This window comes from Gymnodraco acuticeps, unplaced genomic scaffold (assembly GCF_902827175.1).
Source record: "Gymnodraco acuticeps unplaced genomic scaffold, fGymAcu1.1, whole genome shotgun sequence".
Taxonomy (NCBI): Eukaryota; Metazoa; Chordata; class Actinopteri; order Perciformes; family Bathydraconidae; genus Gymnodraco; species Gymnodraco acuticeps.
In genome coordinates, this window is record NW_022992126.1 from 30,568 (window position 1) to 53,968 (window position 23,401).

General features: G+C 40.9%; 2 protein-coding genes across 3 annotated transcripts; one reads left to right on the forward strand and one right to left on the reverse strand.

Moving 5' to 3' along the window:
• Positions 1–182: 182 nt before the first annotated feature.
• LOC117537988 (coiled-coil domain-containing protein 149-like) lies at positions 183–21,877 on the reverse strand. Its single transcript, XM_034203461.1, is given in 12 exon segments — positions 183–1,535; positions 1,631–1,696; positions 2,260–2,295; positions 6,328–6,404; positions 6,513–6,672; positions 6,802–6,886; positions 8,484–8,559; positions 8,759–8,928; positions 9,320–9,436; positions 21,126–21,230; positions 21,571–21,609; positions 21,866–21,877. Coding segments are annotated over 12 exon segments (1,527 nt in total). The 3' UTR covers positions 183–951.
• LOC117538044 (extracellular superoxide dismutase [Cu-Zn]-like) lies at positions 21,791–23,392 on the forward strand. Of its 2 annotated transcripts, none has more exons than XM_034203549.1 (2): positions 21,791–21,918; positions 22,635–23,392. In XM_034203549.1, exon 2 carries the CDS (start codon positions 22,639–22,641, stop codon positions 23,266–23,268), a length of 630 nt encoding a protein of 209 aa, XP_034059440.1. In that variant the 5' UTR covers positions 21,791–21,918; positions 22,635–22,638; the 3' UTR covers positions 23,269–23,392. The 2 variants fall into 2 exon arrangements, with proteins under 2 accessions (XP_034059440.1, XP_034059438.1); XM_034203547.1 differs by having other exon boundaries at positions 21,902–22,161.
• The last annotated feature ends 9 nt before the right edge of the window (positions 23,393–23,401 follow it).

Sequence of the window (23,401 nt, forward strand, 5' to 3'; positions counted from 1 at the left end):
GTGTCATGCAGCATTCTATATAGCTGTGATACATTTGTTTTTGTGAAAGTGTTTAGCAAAATATCCCACATTTTATCATTTAGGAGAATAATAAATGAAGTGTTTTGGAAATGTTTGCATTGTTTTTAAAGAAAATAAATAAAGTTGCTGCTTAAGCTAAACATCTGGCTGATTTATTTGTTGTAGAGATCTTTAACATGGTTTCCTAAATGTGGACAGAGGTAGAAAGATAAAGGAGAAATCCAAAGCAACAACACCTCTTTAAGGTCATGACAAATGCAATTACACGTGTCCCTTTATTTTTGTGTTAGTTCTATAGAAAACCTAAATCAGTGTCTTATTCCAGAGTCAACATTAGACATGTTATTACAATTACATTCTCCTTCAATGTTGGGTTCATATTCAGTCTTAAGTAAATCTCAAAGACTGACATTTTGTGTCAATGCAGAGAAATCTAAATCATCCCACCTGGTCAAACTCTATGAAACACAAATTCGACAGCCCTTTTTTGATACTTTTTAAATGAACTTGAATCATAGTTCCTTCCGCTCTGATACAAACGCATTATAAAGCTTTAAACTTTCTGGCTGAGGTTTGGGTTTCCTGTTTTAGGAAGGAAGCTAATCACTGCCAAAATGAGCTCCAAAAAAGTTTGGGAGGCTGTTATAGCAGCGTATTGTTCAACAATCACATGTGGGTGTTACGCTCAGGTTTCAACATTCTTTGGACCATTTATACATAAGACTCAAAACAGATCAAATTAAAGCATAAATAACATTGTTGGTTACTGACAGTGGACATATAGATATTTGTTTTGTTTCTCAGGAGGCGTTCCCGTTCCTCTGACAGGGATATATTCATTTTTCTACTGTTAGTCAATCGTAACAACTCAGGTGTGTTTCATTATTCATAACAATGAATCAAGTAGCATTAATAATGTATCAATTATCCTCATGTTTCTGAGGATTTCTCCTGATGCTCTGCACCACGAGAGCGGCTCGTGGAAGACTTCACATTTCCTGACTTACAAACATCTGTCTCCTCTGTAAGCTCTGTCTCCTGGTTTGACTGGACGTCCTCCTGCTCTTCTTCAGCAGGTGACATTGTGCTATTGATGTTTTCCTGTATCAAAATACACTCTGTTTCAACATTTTCAGTGCATTTCTCTGACTCTTCCTCACTTTCTCCTGTGGGGTCAGAGTTCTCTAAAGTTTGCTGTATGTGGCAGAGGTCTGACGGATGTTGTGTTGGAGAGGAAACACTCACACACTCCTCTTCTCTTGACTGCTGAATGGTTAAATCCGTTGTGACCTGTGATTGGCCGATGTCAGGACACTCCTCACTGTCTGGTGTTTGTGTCTGAGGGCTGGCTGGCTCTTCCTCGGCTGGTTGGCACGTTTCCTCGCTGGACGCCGATGGTGCCTCCACGAGAGGCTCCTCTCCATTACCTGACACAGCGGGGGGTTCACTCTCTTGGATGGAGATTTCTGTGGAGCTCTGCTGATCCACGGCTATTTCTTCTGACACTTCATCACCTATATGAATAGAAGATTTAAGAAATGTAATCTCCGCAACACAGAACCATAGATGGCGTACACTGAGAGAAGTTTAGGGCACATTTATCCCTCACCTTCCTTTCCAGGAGACTCTGTTGTCTCCGCCTGCTGAGTGTTCAGGATGATGGTTTCTTTTCCTCCTATTATGACAAAATATAATTCAAAGTAAGCCTTAATAAAAGCATGAGACATCCAGAAAGCTGTATGCAGTGGTGGAAAATGACTAAGTCCATTTACTTTACTTATGTCCAATTTTTTATTATTTGTACTACATGAGAAATTCTACTCCACAAGTTAACAAATGTACTTTTGTAAGTTAAGTTACTGCTAATAATGCAACATATTAAAAACACCATATAATGTATTGAATTGAATAACAATTACTTGGTGATATTTATAAGTTATTCAGCAGTATTATTTAATAAAAAATAATCGACACCTTATAATTATACCACATTTTGCATCAACAATTATTTTGGTACTTTAAGTATATTTTGATGCTAATACTTTTGAATTCAGAATTGCTACTTGTAATAAACTATTATTCTATTTCTATTAAAACATCGAGTATGAGTTCCAACAATGCTTGTCACTGTTGTATTGAATAGAAAAGAGTACATTAATTTGGGAAAGTATGAGAAGTTATTGAAGAAGATGAAGTTTGCATGTTAAAAAGTATTAAGAGAAAGTGAGAGAAACGTACTTCCATAAATTCCCAGAGACACATTATAAGTCAGGCCTTCAGGAAGCAAGAAGCAAAAGGACAGAAGGAAGGATAAGGCATGTCAATTGTTGTAAAAAGCAAGTAGAATACACATTTCAATGAAGCACATTAGTTTCAGTATATTAAAGGGGACCTATCGTGCAAAATGCACTTTAGTACGTCTTTTATGCATGAATATGTGTCCCCTGTGTGTCAGGGAACTCACCAAGTGTCAGAAAACACAACCCTCTCTCTTTTCCTCCATGCCCAAATCTCTAAAAACGGGGCTGCAACGGAGCTGATACAGATTTGAATTTCTCTGATGTCAGAAAAGGGGTGCTCCGCCTATATGGGCAACTCTCCACCTATCAAGGCAAGGCAAGGCAAGGCAAGTTTATTTATATAGCACTTTTCAACACAAGGCAATTCAAAGTGCTTTACAAAAAATGAAAGAGATTAAGAAAATGGCATTTAAAATCAGTCATTAAAAAGAAAAGCTAATAAAATAAACATTAAAAGAAAAAATACATGGATAAAAGTTACAGTGCTGTCAATTAAACATTAAAAGAAAAAAGTACATGGATAAAAGTTACAGTGCAGTCTAAGATATGAATAGTTCAATTAAAAGCAGCGACAAAAAGAAAAGTCTTCAGCCTGGATTTAAAAGTAGTCAGAGTTGCAGCGGACCTGCAGGTTTCTGGGAGTTTGTTCCAGATATTTGGAGCATAATAACTGAACGCTGCTTTACCATGTTTAGTTCTGACTCTGGGGACAGAAAGCTGACCAGTCCCTGAAGACCTGAGAGATCTGGATGGTTCATAATTTAGCAGGAGGTCAGAAATGTATTTTGGGCCTAAACCATTCAGTGCTTTATAAACCAGCAGCAGTATTTTGAAATCTATTCTTTGACACACAGGAAGCCAGTGTAAAGACTTCAGAACTGGAGTGATGTGATCCACTTTCTTAGTGTTAGTGAGGACTCGAGCAGCAGCGTTCTGAATTAAAGGAAGGAGAGGTTGGGCCACGGCCATTGCCGCTCGAAAGCGCTGGAGACGCTGTAGTACATACAGTGGGGCAAAAAAGTATTTAGTCAGCCACCAATTGTGCAAGTTCTCCCACTTAAAAAGATGAGAGAGGCCTGTAATTGTCATCCTAGGTATACCTCAACTATGAGAGACAAAATGAGAAGAAAAGAAAAAATCCAGAAAATCACATTGTCTGATTTTTAAAGAATTTATTTGCAAATTATAGTGGAAAATAAGTATTTGGTCAATAACAAAAGTTCATCTCAATACTTTGTTATATACCCTTTGTTGGCAATGACAGATGTGACGACCCCTCCACACCACGTGGGGTGCCGTCTGGTTGTGTGTGTGTTTTGTGTGTGATTGCAGGTTCCAGCTGTAGCTGTCTGATGAGGCGCACCTGCCGGATGAGGCACACCTGGTGAAACAGGATATAGGAGGAGCCCAGCCGGTTACGTGGGCTCACTCCTTTGGGCACTCTCTCTGCGCCAGCTTCAGGGACTTGTTGCTGGTGTCCATTTAGTGTTGTGTTTAAACTAATAAACTATATATTCTTACCTCTCGTCTCGCCTCCCTGTTTTATGTTACAGCCCATGAGCCAGGTTGTAACACAGAGGTCAAACGTTTTCTGTAAGTCTTCACAAGGTTTTCACACACTGTTGCTGGTATTTTGGCCCATTCCTCCATGCAGATCTCCTCTAGAGCAGTGATGTTTTGGGGCTGTCGCTGGGCAACACGGACTTTCAACTCCCTCCAAAGATTTTCTATGGGGTTGAGATCTGGAGACTGGCTAGGCCACTCCAGGACCTTGAAATGCTTCTAACGAAGCCACTCCTTTGTTGCCCGGGCAGTGTGTTTGGGATCATTGTCATGCTGAAAGACCCAGCCACGTTTCATCTTCAATGCCCTTGCTGATGGAAGGAGGTTGTCACTCAAAATCTCACCATACATGGCCCCATTCATTCTTTCCTATACACGGATCAGTCGTCCTGGTCCCTTTGCAGAAAAACAGCCCCAAAGCATGATGTTTCCACCCCCATGTTTCACAGTAGGTATGGTGTTCTTTGGATGCAGCAACTCAGCATTCTTTCTCCTCCAAACACGTCTAGTTGAGTTTTTACCAAAAAGTTCTATTTTGGTTTCATCTGACCATATGACATTCTCCCAATCCTCTTCTGGATCATCTAAATCAGTGCTTCTCAAAGTGTGGTGGTCCGTGAGCGCCCCCTAGTTGTCCGTGAGTATATTGGTAACATTTCACATTTGAAATAAATACATTTAAGTTTTCTGCACTCTCGCGGGAATATCTCCGCAATGGAACAAGCTTACATTTAACTTTCTATTGCATGATAAAGCCCAGGGTAACACCTTCGTCACACATGTTGCCACTTGTTTGTACCATTTCCAGGCGATTTATAATCTGTTCTAGAAAAACTATGTGTTTTGGGATATTTGTGGAGTTAGGTGGTCCGCGAGTGTTTTTTTATTGGTTAAGTAGTCCTTGGTATGAAAAAGCTTGAGAAACACTGATCTAAATGCTCTCTAGCAAACTTCAGACGGGCCTGAACATGTACTGGCTTAAGCAGGGGGACACGTCTGGCACTGCAGGATTTGAGTCCCTGGTGGCGTAGTGTGTTACTGATGGTAGCCTTTGTTACTTTGGTCCCAGCTCTCTGCAGGTCATTGACTAGGTCCCCCCGTGTGGTTCTGGGATTTTTGCTCACCGTTCTTGTGATCATTTTGACCCCACGGGGTGAGATCTTGCGTGGAGCCCCAGATCGAGGGAGATTATCAGTGGTCTTGTATGACTTCCATTTTCTAATAATTGCTCCCACAGTTGATTTCTTCACACCAAGCTGCTTACCTATTGCAGATTCAGTCTTCCCAGCCTGGTGCAGGTCTACCATTTTGTTTCTGGTGTCCTTTGACAGCTCTTTGGTCTTGGCCATAGTGGAGTTTGGAGTGTGACTGTTTGAGGTTGTGGACAGGTGTCTTTTATACTGATAACGAGTTCAACAGGTGCCATTAATACAGTTAACAAGTGGAGGACAGAGGAGGCTCTTAAAGAAGAAGTTACAGGTTTGTTTGTAGGTGACCAAATACTTATTTTACAGAGGAATTTACCAATTCATTCATTAAAAATCCTACAATGTGATTTCCTTTATTCTTTCACCCCATTCTGTCTCTCATAGTTGAAGTGTACCTAGGATGAAAATTACAGGCCTCTATCATCTTTTTAAGTGGGAGAACTTGCACAATTGGTGGCTGACTAAATACTTTTTTGCCCCACTGTATGCCAGGCCTGTAAGTCTGTCAGGCTGTAGTCTGCCACAAAAGCAGCGAGGAAGACTTCCCGCGCATGGTTGCCATGGTTGCTTTTCTGTTTATTCTCCGCTGTGGACGCTCTGGCTCTTTTTCTCCCTCCCCGAGGCAAGCGTTTGCTCCTGCTGCTGTAATTCAATGCAATCCCTCCCCGAGGCAAGTGCTGTAATTCTCTCCGGTAGTCCACCAGCAGATGACAAACACTCCACCTCTCCGCCTCTTCCAAGGGACGAGGGGGCCGTGCGGCAGAGTTTCAGTTAGATTTTTTTCCGCTGGTCAACATGTCCGTCAAAGTTTAAATCTTCCGGACAAAATTAGAAAAGTGCCGGTCAAAGGTCTTCTTGGTTATTTATTGAGCTTTAAAACAAATGAATAACGACTCTATATAATAATATAAGAATAATACACGGAGGACGGAGGCTCTCTTTTCCTCCCCCTCTTCTGAGAGCCCAGCAGCTGATCTTTGAGCACACCCCCCTCTCCTGCAGGGGGGGCGTGGTCAGCTGCAGCTCATTTGCATTAAAGCTACGTCACAGAATCAGCCCTTGCAAAAACAGGGCTGGAAAAGAGCAAATAGAGCGAAATGAGGCATGGCTAAAATGCATGATCTGTTTGGTATTTTGAAAAAAAAACTTCACAGACATGTTTTATATAGGTATGGCCCTACAATATATTATTCAAATATAGCATAATAGGTCCACTTTAAGATAATGGTGTTCACCTGGCAGGCTCCATAATCCAGACATTTCTAATGATTTTAGTTTCTTCTCCAGCTCTGCTACTCGGTTTCCCAGAATCCTAACAACAAAAAGGAACAAAAACAAAGATATTTTCATGTTTTCTTCCGGCCTTATTGATAGAGATTACAGTGCATTAGGTATGTGTGTTAGGTACGAGATTGAGTACTTGTTGATTTGGCGTTGGTGCTGAATAACCATGTTCTTCTCGTGGATGGTTTCCAGCAGAGCTGTGGCGAGGGACTTGAGGTCTGAGATGGACTGAGGAGTCACCAGCAAGCTGCAGCCGTTTTCTTCAGACAGTAACAATTCCTACACACATCATTATTCTCAGTTAAAATACAGTCACCATGTTAGGCTTTCTACAAATTAAGGGTTTATAAAACTGCATTTTCCTTCAAAGCTTGTGTAAATGTCTACATGTGCATTTTGTTTTTAATATATCTGATCCTTCTGACCTTGTTTAGTAGAGAGCACCCCAGTCAGTGCACTAATGTTAGGTTTCCCACAGATTTTAGAGGTTTTCCTGCAGTCCAGCGGACTCTGAAATCAGAGGAAATTATTAGGCATGATACAGAAACTGCCCTCCTTGCTGTCACTGAGGAACTGCACACTGCTAAAGCAGCCTCCCTCTCCTCCTCCATCCTTTTGGACCTGTCTGCTGCATTCGACACGGTGAATTATCAGATCCTCCTTCGCACTCTCCAAGAACTTGGAGTTTCAGGCTCTGCACTTTCCCTCATCACCTCATACCTTAAAGACCGCACCTACAGGGTTACTTGGAAAGGGTCGGAGTCCGACCCTTGTCAATTAACTACAGGGGTCCCTCAGGGCTCTGTTCTTGGTCCCCTCCTCTTCTCCTTGTACACAAACTCGCTCGGATCTGTCATTAGCCCGCATGGTTTTTCATACCACTGCTACGCTGACGACACCCAATTAATTCTGTCCTTTCCCCGCTCAGAGACCCAGGTCGTCGCACGCATCTCTGCTTGTCTAGCTGACATCTCTCAGTGGATGTCTGCTCATCACCTCAAGCTCAACTTTGACAAGACTGAACTGCTTTTCCTTCCGGGAAAAGATTGTCCCACTCTTGACCTAACAATCAACATCGGCACCTCTGTTGTTTCCCCGACTCAGACTGCAAGGAATCTGGGTGTGATCCTAGATAACAACCTGTCCTTCACTGCAAACATAGCTGCTACAACCCACTGCTGCAGATACACGCTTTACAACATCAGGAGGATACGTCCCCAGCTGACCCAGAAAGCGACGCAGGTTCTGGTCCAGGCTCTCGTCATCTCACGCCTAGACTACTGCAACTCCCTTCTGGCTGGTCTACCTGCATGTGCCATCCGACCTCTGCAGCTCATCCAGAATGCAGCGGCTCGTCTGGTCTTCAACCTTCCTAAATTCTCCCACACCACGCCGCTCCTCCGCTCCCTCCACTGGCTTCCGGTAACTGCTAGAATCCACTTCAAGACAATGGTACTCGCGTACCATGCTGCGAATGGATCTGGCCCTTCCTACATCCAGGACATGGTTAAACCGTACACCCCAGCACATGCACTCCGCTCTGCATCAACCAAACGGCTCGCTGCACCCTCGCTGCGAAGGGGACGCAAGTTCCCATCAGCAAAAACACGTGGGTTTGCTATCCTGGCTCCAAAATGGTGGAATGAGCTCCCCATTGACATCAGGACAGCAGAGAGCTTACACACCTTCCGGCGCAGACTGAAAATTCATCTCTTTCGACTCTACTTCGAGCAATAGAACTATTAACAAAGCACTTATATACTAATAAAGGACTGGCTTACCTAAAGCCAGTTGAGTAGCACTTGAAATGTTTTTGCTCTATGAAACCTGATGTACTTATATGATTCTGTTTTCTTCAAGTTTGTATTTTGTAGGTCGAACGCACTTATTGTAAGTCGCTTTGGATAAAAGCGTCAGCTAAATGCAATGTAATGTAATGCATGAGAGGTTTGTGATCTGAGAGAAAGGTAGTTTGAAAAAAAAAAGGAAATTCACATTTAACATTTGCAAAAAGTGAAATGGTTTCATTTAATTAATAAGTAGTTAAAAATACTGTAAGAGTAAGATATTTAACAAATAAGAAAATCACAATAAAATATGTAGCTACCTTGTACTTCACCAGGTTTGATTTGAGCAAGTGGATTTCTTCTTGAAGTTGACAGAAACGCTCATGAAAATACCTGGGATACAATTATAATAATAATGATAGTATTAGAAGCCAATCAATAAATGTACATTCACATTTTATCATCATCTTTTTTAATTTACCAGCTGATTAAACATAAATATACAATCCAAAGTTATAGATTGACCCTTAAACTGTGAAACAACTGTTGCAGTCACACAAACAAGTGAAATTTTTATTTTAAAGAAACAAATCTGTTCTCCATGCAGAGTGCATCGACGTCTAAAATGCGTATCTCATCGTTGCCCAGGATGTGGTTGATCTCCGCATTGAGCCGATGAGCCTTCTGCTGAAACACGTCCCGCTCCGCTCGAACGTCCTGAAGCTCGTCTGTGAGCGACTTCACGCTGTGCTCCAGGACCTCGTTCTGCAGACACACAAAACATACCAATACATTTGTGATATACATTGTAAGTTCACCTCTCTAAGAAAGCCTCCTATAGTTGGATAGTGTTAGTAAGAAAAACTAACTATGTCAGGTTGGACTACATTTAAATCTAATAGCAAAGTTGTTGACATTAGGAGGTCTTTTTGCTTTGAATAAGTTTAACCAGGTCATAAATACAATGTCTCTCTATACTTACATACTGTTACAAAACTAATGTTCATATTTTAAATGCAGGATTTTAAGAACATTTTTACAAGTACTACTTCTGTTAAATGTCATGATGCGTTCACCAAAAAGCCATTAACTGAAAGTCACCTTCATAATCTAAATGATTGCATTAAAACAAATAAACAGGAAGCAGCCCTCTCACCTGCTCTCCGGCTCTTTCGAACTGTCGGACCAGATCCTCTCGCTCATGAGCAGGAAAGTGTTGAGTGCCGACCTCCTCGTCTCCAAGCCTCTGTTTGGTGATGGTCATTCGTAAAAGCTGTTGGGAGAGAGATACATCCTTTTGTATTTTGCACAGTTTTCCAGTTTTCTGCTTTATTTAATCTGATAAACCTCTTTTTCTGCATGAACTTTTATGCCAACTCAAATCAGATACATTCTTAACTATAAATGTTGGTAATATATGCAAGACCGAAAAAGAGAACTATTCATATTTAATTTAATTGCAATGTCCATTATGTTGAACAGTGTTTACCTTGTTGTCACCCAGGGTCGGCTCTAGAACAAATCGAATGGGGGGGAAATAATTTACCACGGGGGGCACTGAAGATTATTATCATCTGATATTTAAGAAGTGTGTTACATTTGAAATGGCAGAAAGTCTTGTTGCAAATTCCAGATAGATATTAAAAGAGGTCCTTTGGGTTTCTCTGGTGGTTATCAATAGTAGCAGTTAAGTGAATACTATTCAAACAAATACCTGTGTTTGTGTTTTATATTGATTTCTCTGTTTTATCCTTTCATAAATGTAAGGACTAAAAATGGCTATAAACATTCTGGGCTGGTTGGAGTAAACAGGGTTTTATTGCTCTGTGGGGGAGGTGTATGTATGCAGGACAGGGGGGCTCGGTGGATGAGAGTATATTCTGCTTAAGATCTCTAGCATGTCATGTTTCAGGGAAGTCTACATGTCTTGAATAGTATATGTGTGGGTTTAATTAATAAGCAGTCTGATAACCAGAAGTTGGAGATATGAGTGATGAAATCTTTGTGTTATCTTTGTGAGAGAAATGTATTTGCGTTAATTTCAGGACTCCTAAAGGAGCAGGAGAATTGAGTCACACACAATTAGAGAAACAATGGTCCTTCTCATTCTGGGTGAGCTGATTATGGGTGAATGGAAGTTCAGAGATGGCCTGGGGCTATGGAGACAGTTAGGCGTTGTTGGTGAGCTGGTCCTGAGGATGTCATGGGATGATGACTGTTACATTTCCAACAAAGTATGGCTTTCATAAAGAAACACATGACTTAGGTGATAAGATGTGTTTTGTTGCAAAGTGAGCCTGTTTGGTTTTCTGATGACCAGCTGACCTAACCCCTCCTTCTCCTTATGGTATATCTCCTGTCGATTCCTGGCGTTCGCTCTCTCTTCACATGCTGTCAGGACAGAAGGATCTCCGCAGCACGCGAACAGGGCAGAAGTGGGCCGGCTACTTCTTAAAACATTACAATATAATTTTAGTATATTGTATTATATTGTATTGTAATGTATTATAGTGCATTGGATTATTACCTTTGATAATTAAAACAGATTGTTTAAACTGGTATCTGGGTGTTCTCTGTCTGATTTCCTTCCTGTTATGATTTTAAGCAGGACTCGTCAAAACGACACGCGGAGCCGAGTGGGGTTGTAAAAACCTCAAAACTCCAACAGCACACACTGCCGTCAACAACCAACACACAAACACCAACGCAACTTCAATTTCAAAACATGCTGTAAAGTCTCTTGTTTTCACACACATTGCAGGGATGTAGTGCTATTTTATAGTGCACCTATGACTTGTGCATACATGCACGGTTGTGGCACGACCACCAAAACAGAAACATATGGATATAGGCCACCATATAAAAAGTGTGCAAATGTTTAGTATCCTATCCATGTGAACATGTTTTAGGTGGGTGATGGACCTAACATCCTGTAATGGAAGATTTAAATATTGAAGTTAAAAGCATCAATCTGCTGCACTTTGAGAGCAAAATTAAGAGATCTATGGATATATCTGTCAATACCCATAAACAGAACTGTAAGCAGATTTACTTTTCTTTATTTTACAAATCACTCCCCTTTAAACTGTATTCTTGTTCAAATAGCTGTCCTGTAGTATTTCATACCTGTTTTTCATGTATTCTCTTGTTATTTAATAACTACAATGATCATATCAAGGTGTTCCTCGGAAATACTTCTTTACATAAATGGTGACCAAACCGTTTGAGACCCACTGAGATAATAATAAAAATGCATTTTATTTATATAGCGCTTTTCACAACTCAAAGACGCTTTACAGTAGATGAGGGAGGGTAGACAAACAAGGACAGATAACTTAAGTTCATTATCTAAACACTGACAGAGTCCTCCTGACCTTACCTCACTGAGCTGTAGTTATCTGAGACTCTCAGTCTGACAGGAGAGGACTCTCCTCCACACTTGTTGTAGAAACAGCTCTCTATCCGTTAGCATAACTAGCTAACCAGATGCTAACAACAACAAAATGCGCTCATGCCACACATACATAGCCGAGCTTGAATGACACACAGAGACCCAGAAGTACTTGTACTGTCTGTATCATATTATTTTCGATGGCTTTACTGTATAATCAGTATAATAGATGAACAGATCGCCACTGGGCTTACAACCAAACAGTCCGCCACGTGATGACAACAAAACAAAGGTCGGGGTCATTGGTCAAGCAACACACCAATCAACGAGCAGCAGTGAGCACACCTCAGGCTGTGTTTTTATTTTTTAATTCTTTATTTCTGATGTATTTCACACAAAAAACATTGTGTGGAAACGTTTTCAATTGCCTGCCCTGCGTTGGGGGGGGTGCACAGTTACTCGTTTTGGGGGCATGGCCCGCGATATACACCGTGTTGAGTGGCACAGATCTATTATTAATGTAGTAGGATGTAGTTTATGTGGATAAATGTTTATGTGGCGTTAAATGTGAGATATTATGTGTTTACAGTTCATTTATTGCTCCACTACTCGGCTACCGGAAGTAGCATAGCGTTTCACAATAAGAGCATCTGCTGCCGCTTTCCTTCAACCGGAAGTGGAACGTTATTCATTAGCGGTAGCTTAACTTTGACTCTCTGGGTACCATTTTAAATAGCATAGTAGATGAATTCCTAATTGTTGTTGTTTTTACTGGTTAAAATATTGTTTGTAAATGTGTCTATTTGATAATAAATGTCATACTCTTGGGGGAAATCCTTATCTTAGGCCTTTTTGTTGACTGCCAACTGTATCGTGTTTTCTTTCAAATTGAATCTGTGGAGTTTTTGCTGTTTGATCAAGTTGAGTCAGAGGGCAACTTTGATCAGTAGAACAGCTAAACTTTAGGCCGTGTGCGCGGCCGCGGTTACATATGTGCTTGTAGATCTCCAACATAAAACAAATGTAATTCATTCTTATTATTATAGCATTCTCATCCACTGCTTTAGCCTGTCAAGGAGACCTGCACATCATCCTCACATGTTTGTGTGAGAGAATAAAGTCTTATTGTTTTGCCATTTTAGTTTTTCTCACTCCAAACTTTAACCTGTTAGGCCCCAAGCCTGTTTTTCAGGTCTCAGGCTCGAAAATGACATTTCCAGAACAAATTACCATTACTACACTTCTAAAAGGGGAACATTAATAATCTTTGTTCTCAAAGTAATGATAAACCTGTGAGTTGGATGTAGAAAAGTCAGAATCAATATAGATGTTTTTTATTTTAAAGTAAATTCAGATTGAACATGGTAAAAAACTGTAAATTATAGTGTCCGTCCAAAAAATATGTTTTACTTATAGTGAAAACTAACCTTGGAAGATGGTAAGGTAGACTAAAAGCTTTAGGAATCCAAAGTACAACATATAAGTACCCTGTATCAAGATTGATGCAAAACAAGTGACATTTGACCTTTTTAGAGAGGTTTAGCACAAACAAAACACTTCTGGGGTCATTTGGGTGGATTTTTCATAACCTTGGTCGATTTTGATTGACATCTCTTTCTAACCGCTAGAGCCAATGGAATCGAGGGAAAGTTCCCATACACCCACAGTTTACCAAATAAGGAGTGAGAGAGACGCGTAGAAAAACCGGAAGCTGCGCTAGCCTCTGGTGTCCTGTCCCCCCACTTTACAAATATGTTTATTCAACACATCCTCACTCCCAGGTCGGCCTATGTTGACGTTATGTCAAGTCCCCTGTCGGCTTTTTCCAACGCAAGGGGGGGGCTTAGCGTCCATTTTCAACGCAAGGGGGGGCCCTTAGCGTCCATTTTCAGCTTTCCGGGATGTCCATATGCTTCTATGGACGCTCATGGAAGCACGGCATTCGTTTGTGTCGGCTGCCCTTAAAGGCAATGTGAGCGTCCATTCTCATTGGATAACGGAGAATTGTACACCCGGAAGTAAGTATTCCCCTTACTGTCGATTGATTTTACAGCAGTGGCGAGCCGTGACTTTTATACCTAGGCCCTCTGACCCCCCTTCCCTCGAAAAAAAAGAAGAGATATTACGTCACAGCGTATACTTCAGCGGAATATCAAAACAGCGGCCCTGGGTGCAAAACGCATCAATGACAGCGACCCTCTACCACACAAAACAACACCATTTATATAAACACCTATCATGACAGGCTCCCTTACTTACAGCCAAGTAACAATTGCAAATGAATTAAGTCGGCACGGCGGCCCACATTGAAAATTACTTAGGCCTACCTTTGATGATCAAATCACTTAAACACAAAGTCCACCGCGACCCGACCACGGATAAGCGGGAGAAGATGGATGGACAAAGTCCATCCTCCTGTCCTTTTGGATGAAGCACTTGATGGCGGGGTCATGCAGCTGATCCTTTGCCACTCCAGTTTATCATTGTAACTCAATCTTGAAAATGACTCGGTTAATAATTTCGCAACGATGTCATCACTATCACTGAAGTGAGCCATCATGAACGAACTTATGCTAATTATAAATATATCGATCATAAATCTATCGTTTAGATTTATGATTCGAAAATAATAAAAGTAGGGTAGACATGTGGATATTATCCGGCTGAACAAAACGTGCATTTATCTAACAGGTTCGTTTTCCACAGACCTTATTTCGAGCTATTTTCCAAAATCCTATGGAGAAATGCCACTGCTTTCTGTCGAGGGAATCCGAGCGAAGCTTACTTCCGGGTTATAGGACGCGTAACTGCACCACTTGCATAGACCTCACAGCGGGCGGAACTTGTCATAAAGTCCGCGAAAATATAGCCCGCCCATTTAGAGGGAAGATATGATTGGTCAATTGTACTGTCATTTGACATTACTCTCTCGTTGAGTTACTATAGCTGGCCCTCTGTGAATGTAGAGAGGGACCAACAAGCTCTCCCGTCTTCACATAACTCGCAGAGACGGCATTTAACCCTTCACATTCCAACAGAAACTGAACAGGCAGATTCGAAGGATTTATTTCTTTGGAAATATTATTTTAAATACAATTAAATCAAGTTATTTTGGTAAAACTAATGAAAAATGTAACAACAACAACATTTAAAAAAAAATGTTTTTTTTTTTAATGTTTTCAAATATTATTTTGTAGAATATCTTAGGCCCTCACAGAGGGCCTAGAGGGCCCTGACGGCTCGCCACTGTTTTACAGTGATATCTGCACTACTCATCGACTAAAAAACACCAGATTATCCTTGTTAATTACACACAACATTGAATGCTTTTGTATTTTTCCCCTTCGATTCGGAGAAACAAATGTGTTTTCGGAGTAAAGGATGGCAGAAGACACTACACTACCCAGAATCCCCAGCTATCGTTTGGACTACACCATGTGCTCTGTTTGACGTCACGTGATCTTCAAATTTCTCCCTGCAGAAAAAAAAAACATGGCCGAACTTCGTTTTATTCTCGATGGAAAATGCCTATTTTAAAGTTAGTTTGGCCATTAAAATGCGTTTTGATGTCATTTGATGCGAGAAATATGAGTTGTTATTTCAGATTATGTGTGCAGTGGATGTACATGATCTTTAGTTTGCTAGTTATTACGAAGATTACTTCAGGAAATTGCGTCCATAACGTTTTCATTGTTACCAAGATGGTTGCTAGGGACGCTGCTATCGGTATTATTTCTGTTATGTTGTGTAACTGTTTAATGGTGTTATCTTTATTGCTACCCCCTTCCCCGTCAATGTATAGTGTTTGTCCACAGCGCAAACATATTAGTTTAACAAAATCCGCATCTAAAGATAGCCTACGTTATTTTCCCCTGTGCAATTCCAGTCTCACATCTCACAGCACATCGTCATTAACAAATAAGGGAAACAGACCGAAAACATTTTTTATAAATACAATAATACTTTATTCCGAGTGTGCTTGCTTTTCTCTTTGGAAGTCATCACATAACGGCATTGTAATACACGGTTCGGCTGCATTAAATATTACATATCTGCCGTAGTTCTGTATTTATAGAGCCCTGATGAGAAGACTTCTAGACAAACATGAGGAACTGAAAACGTGACGTGGATCATAAATATATCAGCCATTAAACAACATCTTACATTTCTTTTCACACAATACGTCTCCTTGCAGTATCAACACTAATTCGGCTGACTTTTATATTTGATCCAATTGGTAGATAGGCTGTATTTACACCATAAAGGTGCACAGCTGATATAAAGGGACACCTAGTGGTTAAAGCATGTTATTGAATTTCATTATTTTTATTATTAGATATTAATAGGATCCCTATAAAGTATATTAATTACTCGTTATTCTCTACTAATAGTTCATTAAAGACTGTATATAATGACTATTTTGCACATCCCTTTCAAGATTTCAAGATTTTCTAAGGTTTATTGACATATCATATAGGCCTACACAACTATGGTGTAGTTATAAATTGAATGAAAAACTTGGGTCGCAGGTTTCTCAATAGTGCATTACAAGACATCTATCAATATTTGTGCATACCTCCAGCAATGTTAACTATGTTGAAGCAATTATTTTAACTGATATTATACATAATGTATTATACTCTTATAAGATGTATGTAGATATTTCATCTCCGACCTTGTATTGAACAATCAATAAATAAAGAACACAGAATTGTTGAATATAAAACACAGAATTTGTGTGATTATACTAAATGATTTACAAATAAACACCACTGCATTTTAACTGTTACACATGCTGATGTAACGCAAATGTTCCAACTTGAGATCAATAAAGTATATCTTATCTTAAGCTGATCGATGGCTACTGCCATATTTGCAAAATGTGCCTCTGAACCTTAACAAGTGCATGTTTCAGGCTTATCAATTAATGTAATGTAATGTTATCAATTAACAACAGGGGTCACAAACATAAGACCAGCTGTTAAATAAAGCTCTTCTGACCTTAGCTGGCATGTGTGTATATATATTAATGCTGCCCATTATGGGCACAAGCAATTTTCACCCATTTATTAATTATATGTTTTAAATGTGAGTGTTTCCTATCCCCTAAACCTCCAGGGATGTACACAGTTTAATACTGGCAACTTCTTATTATGGGAAATACGAAAACGTCTTTTAAAACTACAACTCCCAGTAGAGACGTGCCATAGATACAGAACATGTTGCGAAACAGAATAGCCAGCATTTGTAGTTCTGGGGACAGGGTGGGGGAGGGGGGGGGCGCGGTGGACCCGTTCAAATCCAGTTTTGGACAGTCTGCCGTGATTCCATCCCATTTCAAGTGCTGTTCGAGAATCGGCGTAACCCTCGGAGCACACTCTCCAATCACAGAGCTTGAGGACTATCACGGGGTTTGTCAAACAGAGCACATGGTGTAGTCCAAACGATAGCTGGGGATTCTGGGTAGTGTAGTGTCTTCTGCCATCCTTTACTCCGAAAAAACATTTGTTTCTCCGAATCGAAGGGGAAAAATACAAAAGCATTGCACACAATTTAAACCAATCAATGTTGTGTAATTAACAAGGATAATCTGGTGTTTTTTAGTCGATGAGTAGTGCAGATATCACTGTAAAATCAATCGACAGTAAGGGGAATACTTACTTCCGGGTGTACAATTCTCCGTTATCCAATGAGAATGGACGCTCACATTGCCTTTAAGGGCAGCCGACACAAACGAATGCCGTGCTTCCATGAGCGTCCATAGAAGCATATGGACATCCCGGAAAGCTGAAAATGGACGCTAAGGGCCCCCCCCTTGCGTTGAAAATGGACGCTAAGGCCCCCCCCTTGCGTTGGAAAAAGCCGACAGGGGACTTGACATAACGTCAACATAAGCCGATCTGGGAGTGAGGATGTGTTGGTTTATTTGTTAACGCAAGCCGTATTCGCCACAGAGGAGCACACAGCCTCTGTGAGCGAGTGAGACAGAGAGCAAGCTAGGGAGAGCACACCTTTATCTATGTAATAAATCATTCCAATGTGTACTATAGGACAGTACAAAAAAAAAAAAAAGTTTTAAAAGGGGAGTGATTAGTAAAATATGCATAAATGAAAAATAATGCTAACTAGGTAAGATAAGAATAAACAAGTTTAAATGATTTGTGTTGTGATCATATTCTAAAGATGTTTGGATTATTGAAAAGTATACAGCTCCTCCCTTTCATATGAGTGTTGAGAGTTGTATCCATAAATTCATTTTGTGCTCAAAGTGCACCAGATTGATGCATTTAAATTCAACATTTAAAAAACAGTCTTCCCGGGCGAGCATTAATCACATGTTTTCAATATTGTTTTTATTTCAAACTTTATAAATCTGGTTGTGTGGTTTAGGTTTTACAACACCTTTTGTAAATGTGTTATGAAAAAATAAATCTATTGGATATGCATGTTGCACAAGGTCGATTACAAAGAGAGTCCCAGTCAGTCTGGATCTTTTGGATAGCGTCTTCATCTGCACTGGCATCAGCTGACACAGCAGCAGCTGTAACTAACAACCATCGATAACCATCAAATTCCTTGTTCTTCAAATAAGACATGTTATGCATCCCAGGAAAGGCGGAAAGCATTTAGACAATTGAAGACAAAGAACCCTGGAACGTAAAAGGCAAAAACATTTTATCTCCAGTATCCACATCCAGCTGTTGTGAAGACCTCTATTGTCTTCCACTACAGTATGTCAACTGTTGATCGTTATCATCAGGGGTGCACATAACTTTTTGCCCTGGTTCTCAAAGGAGCACCTGGAGATGTTGCTTGGTGCTCATCCTTAAAATGAAATAAACCGTAACTTTTGAGGGGGTCTTGACTTTATTTGCCAGACACACGGCACTGAACACACATAGGTGAACACACAACACACATGCAGAGGTGAACACAAGACAACATTAGCACGACCAGTAATCCTACAAGCTGTCATCACTACCCTCCTGACTGTTCTCCTCACTGTCAGACATGGTAGCTGATGATGTAGGCCTACTTTCTCTCTGGTTGAGTCTGCGATTAGATGCTTGCATCCACAAGTCAACAGCTGGTTTTGGGTCGAAAGTCTCTGTTGTCATCTTAGACAAGTGGATGTAATCAAATAAGTATGGGAACATAACCAATAACCTATAGCCAATAACAAATGAATGTAACTTATTTTATTTGTGTTGTTCATTCATATCTTATTTTACCTTAACATTTATTTATTTATGCATTTTTTTGTATCTCTCCAGTTTGAAAGGATATTTTTGGTTACTGTCCTATAGTATGCATTGGAATGATTTAAAACCTGTTTATCCCAATAATTATAAAGGAGTGCCTTGGAAATATGTGTTTACATAAATTGTGACCAAACCGTTTGAACTTAGACTAAGAGTCCTTACCTCACTGAGCTGTAGTATCAGCCTCTCAGTCTAACTGGAGAGGACTCTCCCTCCACATTATTGTAGAAACATCTTCTTTTTATATCCGTTAGAGCAGCTAGCACGGCACCAGATTCTAATAACAACAGCGCTGGTACCGGTGCACCCTCCCTCTCTCCCTCGCATTTTGGCTGTGAGCTGCGGGCGCCAGATAAGCCAACATCCCCCATTTTCATCACTTACAGCGCCCATTGTACAGGGCAAATGAAACGTGTAACCGGGGTGAAAAGGGTGTTACATTTACTTAATTATGAATATTGTTACATCAAGGCCGAAAATTAGGATGAGCCCCAACGGTCAAAATGTTTTTTTCCCTCCCAGAACTGCCAGCGCAGCGACTCCCCAAATCTTGACCGGTGCTCTTTTTTTGGCGGAGGTGCGCATGCGCACCTGCGCACCAGTTATGTGCAGCCCTGGTTATCATCAATGTTCCCATTCAAGTGATGGGAACATATAACACAATCTGGAGTTGCCTCTGACATATAGGACCTGGATAACACACAGTGGTATCTTTCTGAAATATCTCCCAATATTTCTTTAGAGACAAATATTGGGAAATAAATGCATTTGTCATAAATGTACATAATGTGATTCCAGTTTTTAAAAGCTCTGGACACTAAAAGGAGATGTACAGTAATGAAAATACAACCTCACTGTCAGGTTTGACAATACAGAATGCCTTTATAAAGGCTATCGGACACGTTTTCAATATTTATTGTTTTTATTTCAAACTTTATATATCTGGTTGTTTGGTTTTACAACACCTTTTGTAAATAATGTGTTGCGTGGCAGCACAGACACTGGTAAATCACGAGCAAGGCACACTGGTTACGGATGGCAGCTTCCTCATCGCTGCACTCGGAGAGAAATAGTAGAGACGGAGACGTTGAACTGTTTAGCCCGCCTTGGGCATGGTTTATGTTCCTATGCACTGCACTCGGACATGCTGTGGAGTGAATCGAGTCACCTCTGAGAGGGAGTTGGTTGACAGCTAAAAAAAAGCTATAATATCAACGACAGCTGACACATAATAACGGCTCCGTGCCAGCTGATCTGCACCAAAGTTCTAATTTCCTTATTTGTTTCCTTGCGTATCTGTCTCTCTCTCCACAAACTCTCACATGAAATGTGTTCTTTTGATGCGGCATGCATTAGCAGTCCTTTATCAGTCTGTAATGTGTGTTTCCAGTCGCAAAAACCTTTGACAGTAAAAGCCGCATCAGATGAAGACGTATTCACTTTAAACTGTCTACAGGGGAATCAAAAGGCTGCGTCTGCTTTTAACAAATCTTCAAGCCATGGTCTGTTGTGCAGCGGCAAAAGTGCGCTTCTTTCCTGAAAACAATCTCCCTGGATAACGATCCAGCTTCACCTGGTTGGGTTTATTAACCCCAAGATCATCGCTAACTCAACCCCGGGGTTTGCCGAGGTCAAGCTTGTGACATTAAGGCGTGCTGCTGCAACGGCATGTGCAGGGTCCCCAGCAGCACCATCGGCTGCAGTTCTTTCATCGCTATTCAATCAATCAATCAATCAATGTTTATTTATATAGCCCAATATCACAAATGTTACATTTGTCTCAGTGGACTTTACAGTTTGTACAAAATATCAGTATGACAATACGACACCCTCTGTCCTTAGACCCTCACATCGTACAAGGAAAAACTTCCGAAGAAAACCCACAATTCATTTCGTTTTAATAAATCCTTAGACCTTTTAAGCCAATTTTTTATGTCCATTTTGTAATTCAAACAGAAATGGGAGTCTACAGAATGCACAATAAACAAATCCAGAATAGGCGGCAGAGTGTGACGCTGTGAGTGGTCTATATGGGGACGAATCACAAATCACAACAGACACATGCATTTATTTGACGTAGCATGGGGCCTGCGATTTTTTTTGTTTGTTCTGACATCACATACATCGTAGCATAAAAGTTCACAGTTTATTTATAATTAAAAAAATAAAATATATATATTTTTCAATTTTTATAAATAATAAAAAAACGTGTTTATTGGGGGAGGGCAGGAATGTCAAATGGGAGGGCCTGGCCCTCCCTGGCCCTCCCACGGCGCCGGGCATGCCCGCGAATGACCCATAAAGCCGACCCTGTTGTCACCTTGAGCTTCCACCAGGCGTTGTTTCAGCTCCTTCACCTCCTCAGAAAGTTCACTGCTCATGTCTCTATCTCTCAGTAGCTGGGCTAAATTCACCTGAAGAGGACATGAAGATACGATCACTACCACTACACAGACTTATAATTGGTCTGTTACATTAATATATCCACGATAAACAATTGAAGATATAGGCTACAGAACAATACTTTTATGTTAATAGCCATTTCAGCCATTTTGAGTAAGCACACGCACGCACGCACGCACACACACACACACACACACACACACACACACACACACCCACGCACGCAGGCACACACCACACACACACACACACGCACGCAGGCACACACACACACACACACACACACACACACACACACACACACACACACACACACACACACACACGCGTGTCAAAATCACTTAGGCCTACTTGATTCCTTTTCTCAGGAGGCAGAGTGGGATTTCCATCCTGTTAGTAATAAAAACAAGGGAATGGTCATTTAATGCAAATTGTAGAACATTTATTTTTGGACAAATATCTTTTCTGTTCTGCCATTTATTCCTTCCATTTTAAAGTGTGGCTGCAGCACGGTAATTGGCTGCTGGAGAATGAGATGAAATGTAATAGGTTAAAGAGAGGCCCGTGATGAGCTGATTATATGCAGCTGCGGAGTGAATGTAGCCTATAGTATATAGGCCTACCCAGTCTTCCTGAAAGAACTTGCGCTGAACTTCATATCCACTATAAACACGAAGGACGAGTTTTTGTTCAAAGAAGGTAAGTTAGCTTCAGCAGCACGTTTGGAAGAAGTTGCATTATGTCTAACTCGTGAAAAGACGGTGCTCCACCCTTAGCAAAGAGTAAACAACGCCTACTAGACAGTTTATACAAGATTTGTTTTGAATTTGTTTTGCGTTTGGGCTCGACAGGCTTCAACAGGGTAGAGTGTATCATCAGTAAAGACCTTTCAACAAGTTGTCATTTTTGTTGGGATTTGTTGCCTAACATGCGTCTACACGGGTAAGTCGATTTTAGGCTGCCTGAAGTCTGCGTTTTGCTCTTAATTAACTCCATCTGCAGAGTAAAATATTGCGACATTGTATTTATTTATCATGAGGTGCTGGGTCAAGCCTACACTTCATTTAGCTTTTTCAGATGTGATAACCTAAAGATATGACTATAATGTGACTGTCTTACTAAAACCACCCAATTGTATTAAAAGTAGCTCAAAAGAGCTCAAACATTTCTGCAATATTAAAATCCTTCTAACATGTTGATGAATAACCCCATAATGTGAGTTATTTTTACCCTTGTTTTTTTCCCGAACGGCTTTGAATAATGCATGACTTTTACCAGGAACAGAGTAGTTATACAAATGCTACTACTTTAACTTAAATTAAGGTATCTAAATACAGCAATCATGTGTATTGTCATGCAACACAATGATGAGTTTATCCATTTGAGGCACTCCTAACAATTTTAACATTTTTCAGGTCAATGAATATACTAGGAGCAGCAGTGTTGGTTCTGCTGGCCGGCTGTCAGCAATGTGTCTCCACTGACACTCCACCAGAGGTCAGGCAGAACAATAGTACTCTGTACGGAGCCTGCAAAATGAGACCCAGCACCTCACTCCCTGAAGGCCTGCCAAAAGTGTACGGTCAGGTGCTGTTTAAGCAGGACTATCCTGAGGGGGAACTCAAGGTGCTCCTTCAGTTCAGTGGCTTCCCCACAGAGAGCGCCCCAGTGCCCAGAGCGGTGCACATCCATCAGTTTGGAGACCTGAGCCAGGGGTGTGACTCCACTGGAGGCCACTACAACCCACACAGCGTACACCACCCAGACCACCCTGGGGACTTCGGTAACTTTGTGGCTCAGAAAGGAAAGATCAATACGATGATAGAGTCTGAGGCCACGCTGTTCACAGGGCTGTCTGTGATTGGAAGAGCCGTGGTGATCCATGAGGGGGAGGACGACTTGGGGAGAGGGGGAGACGCTGGGAGCCTGCTGAGTGGAAACGCAGGCCGGAGGCTTGGCTGCTGCATCATTGGGATTTCTCCCCCCAGCCTCTGGAATATGAAGTATGAGGTGTATAATAAACGTAAGCTTGTGGATGCTGGCATGTAGGGCAATTAAAGAGACGTTTCCTTGATTAACTCATTGATTGGATCCATTGTATCCCTTATCAAAAATGGTGGGAAAGTGTCTTGAGAATTCAACTGCTCCTAAAATAAATGCTTCCTTCCTTTAATCCTTGGTG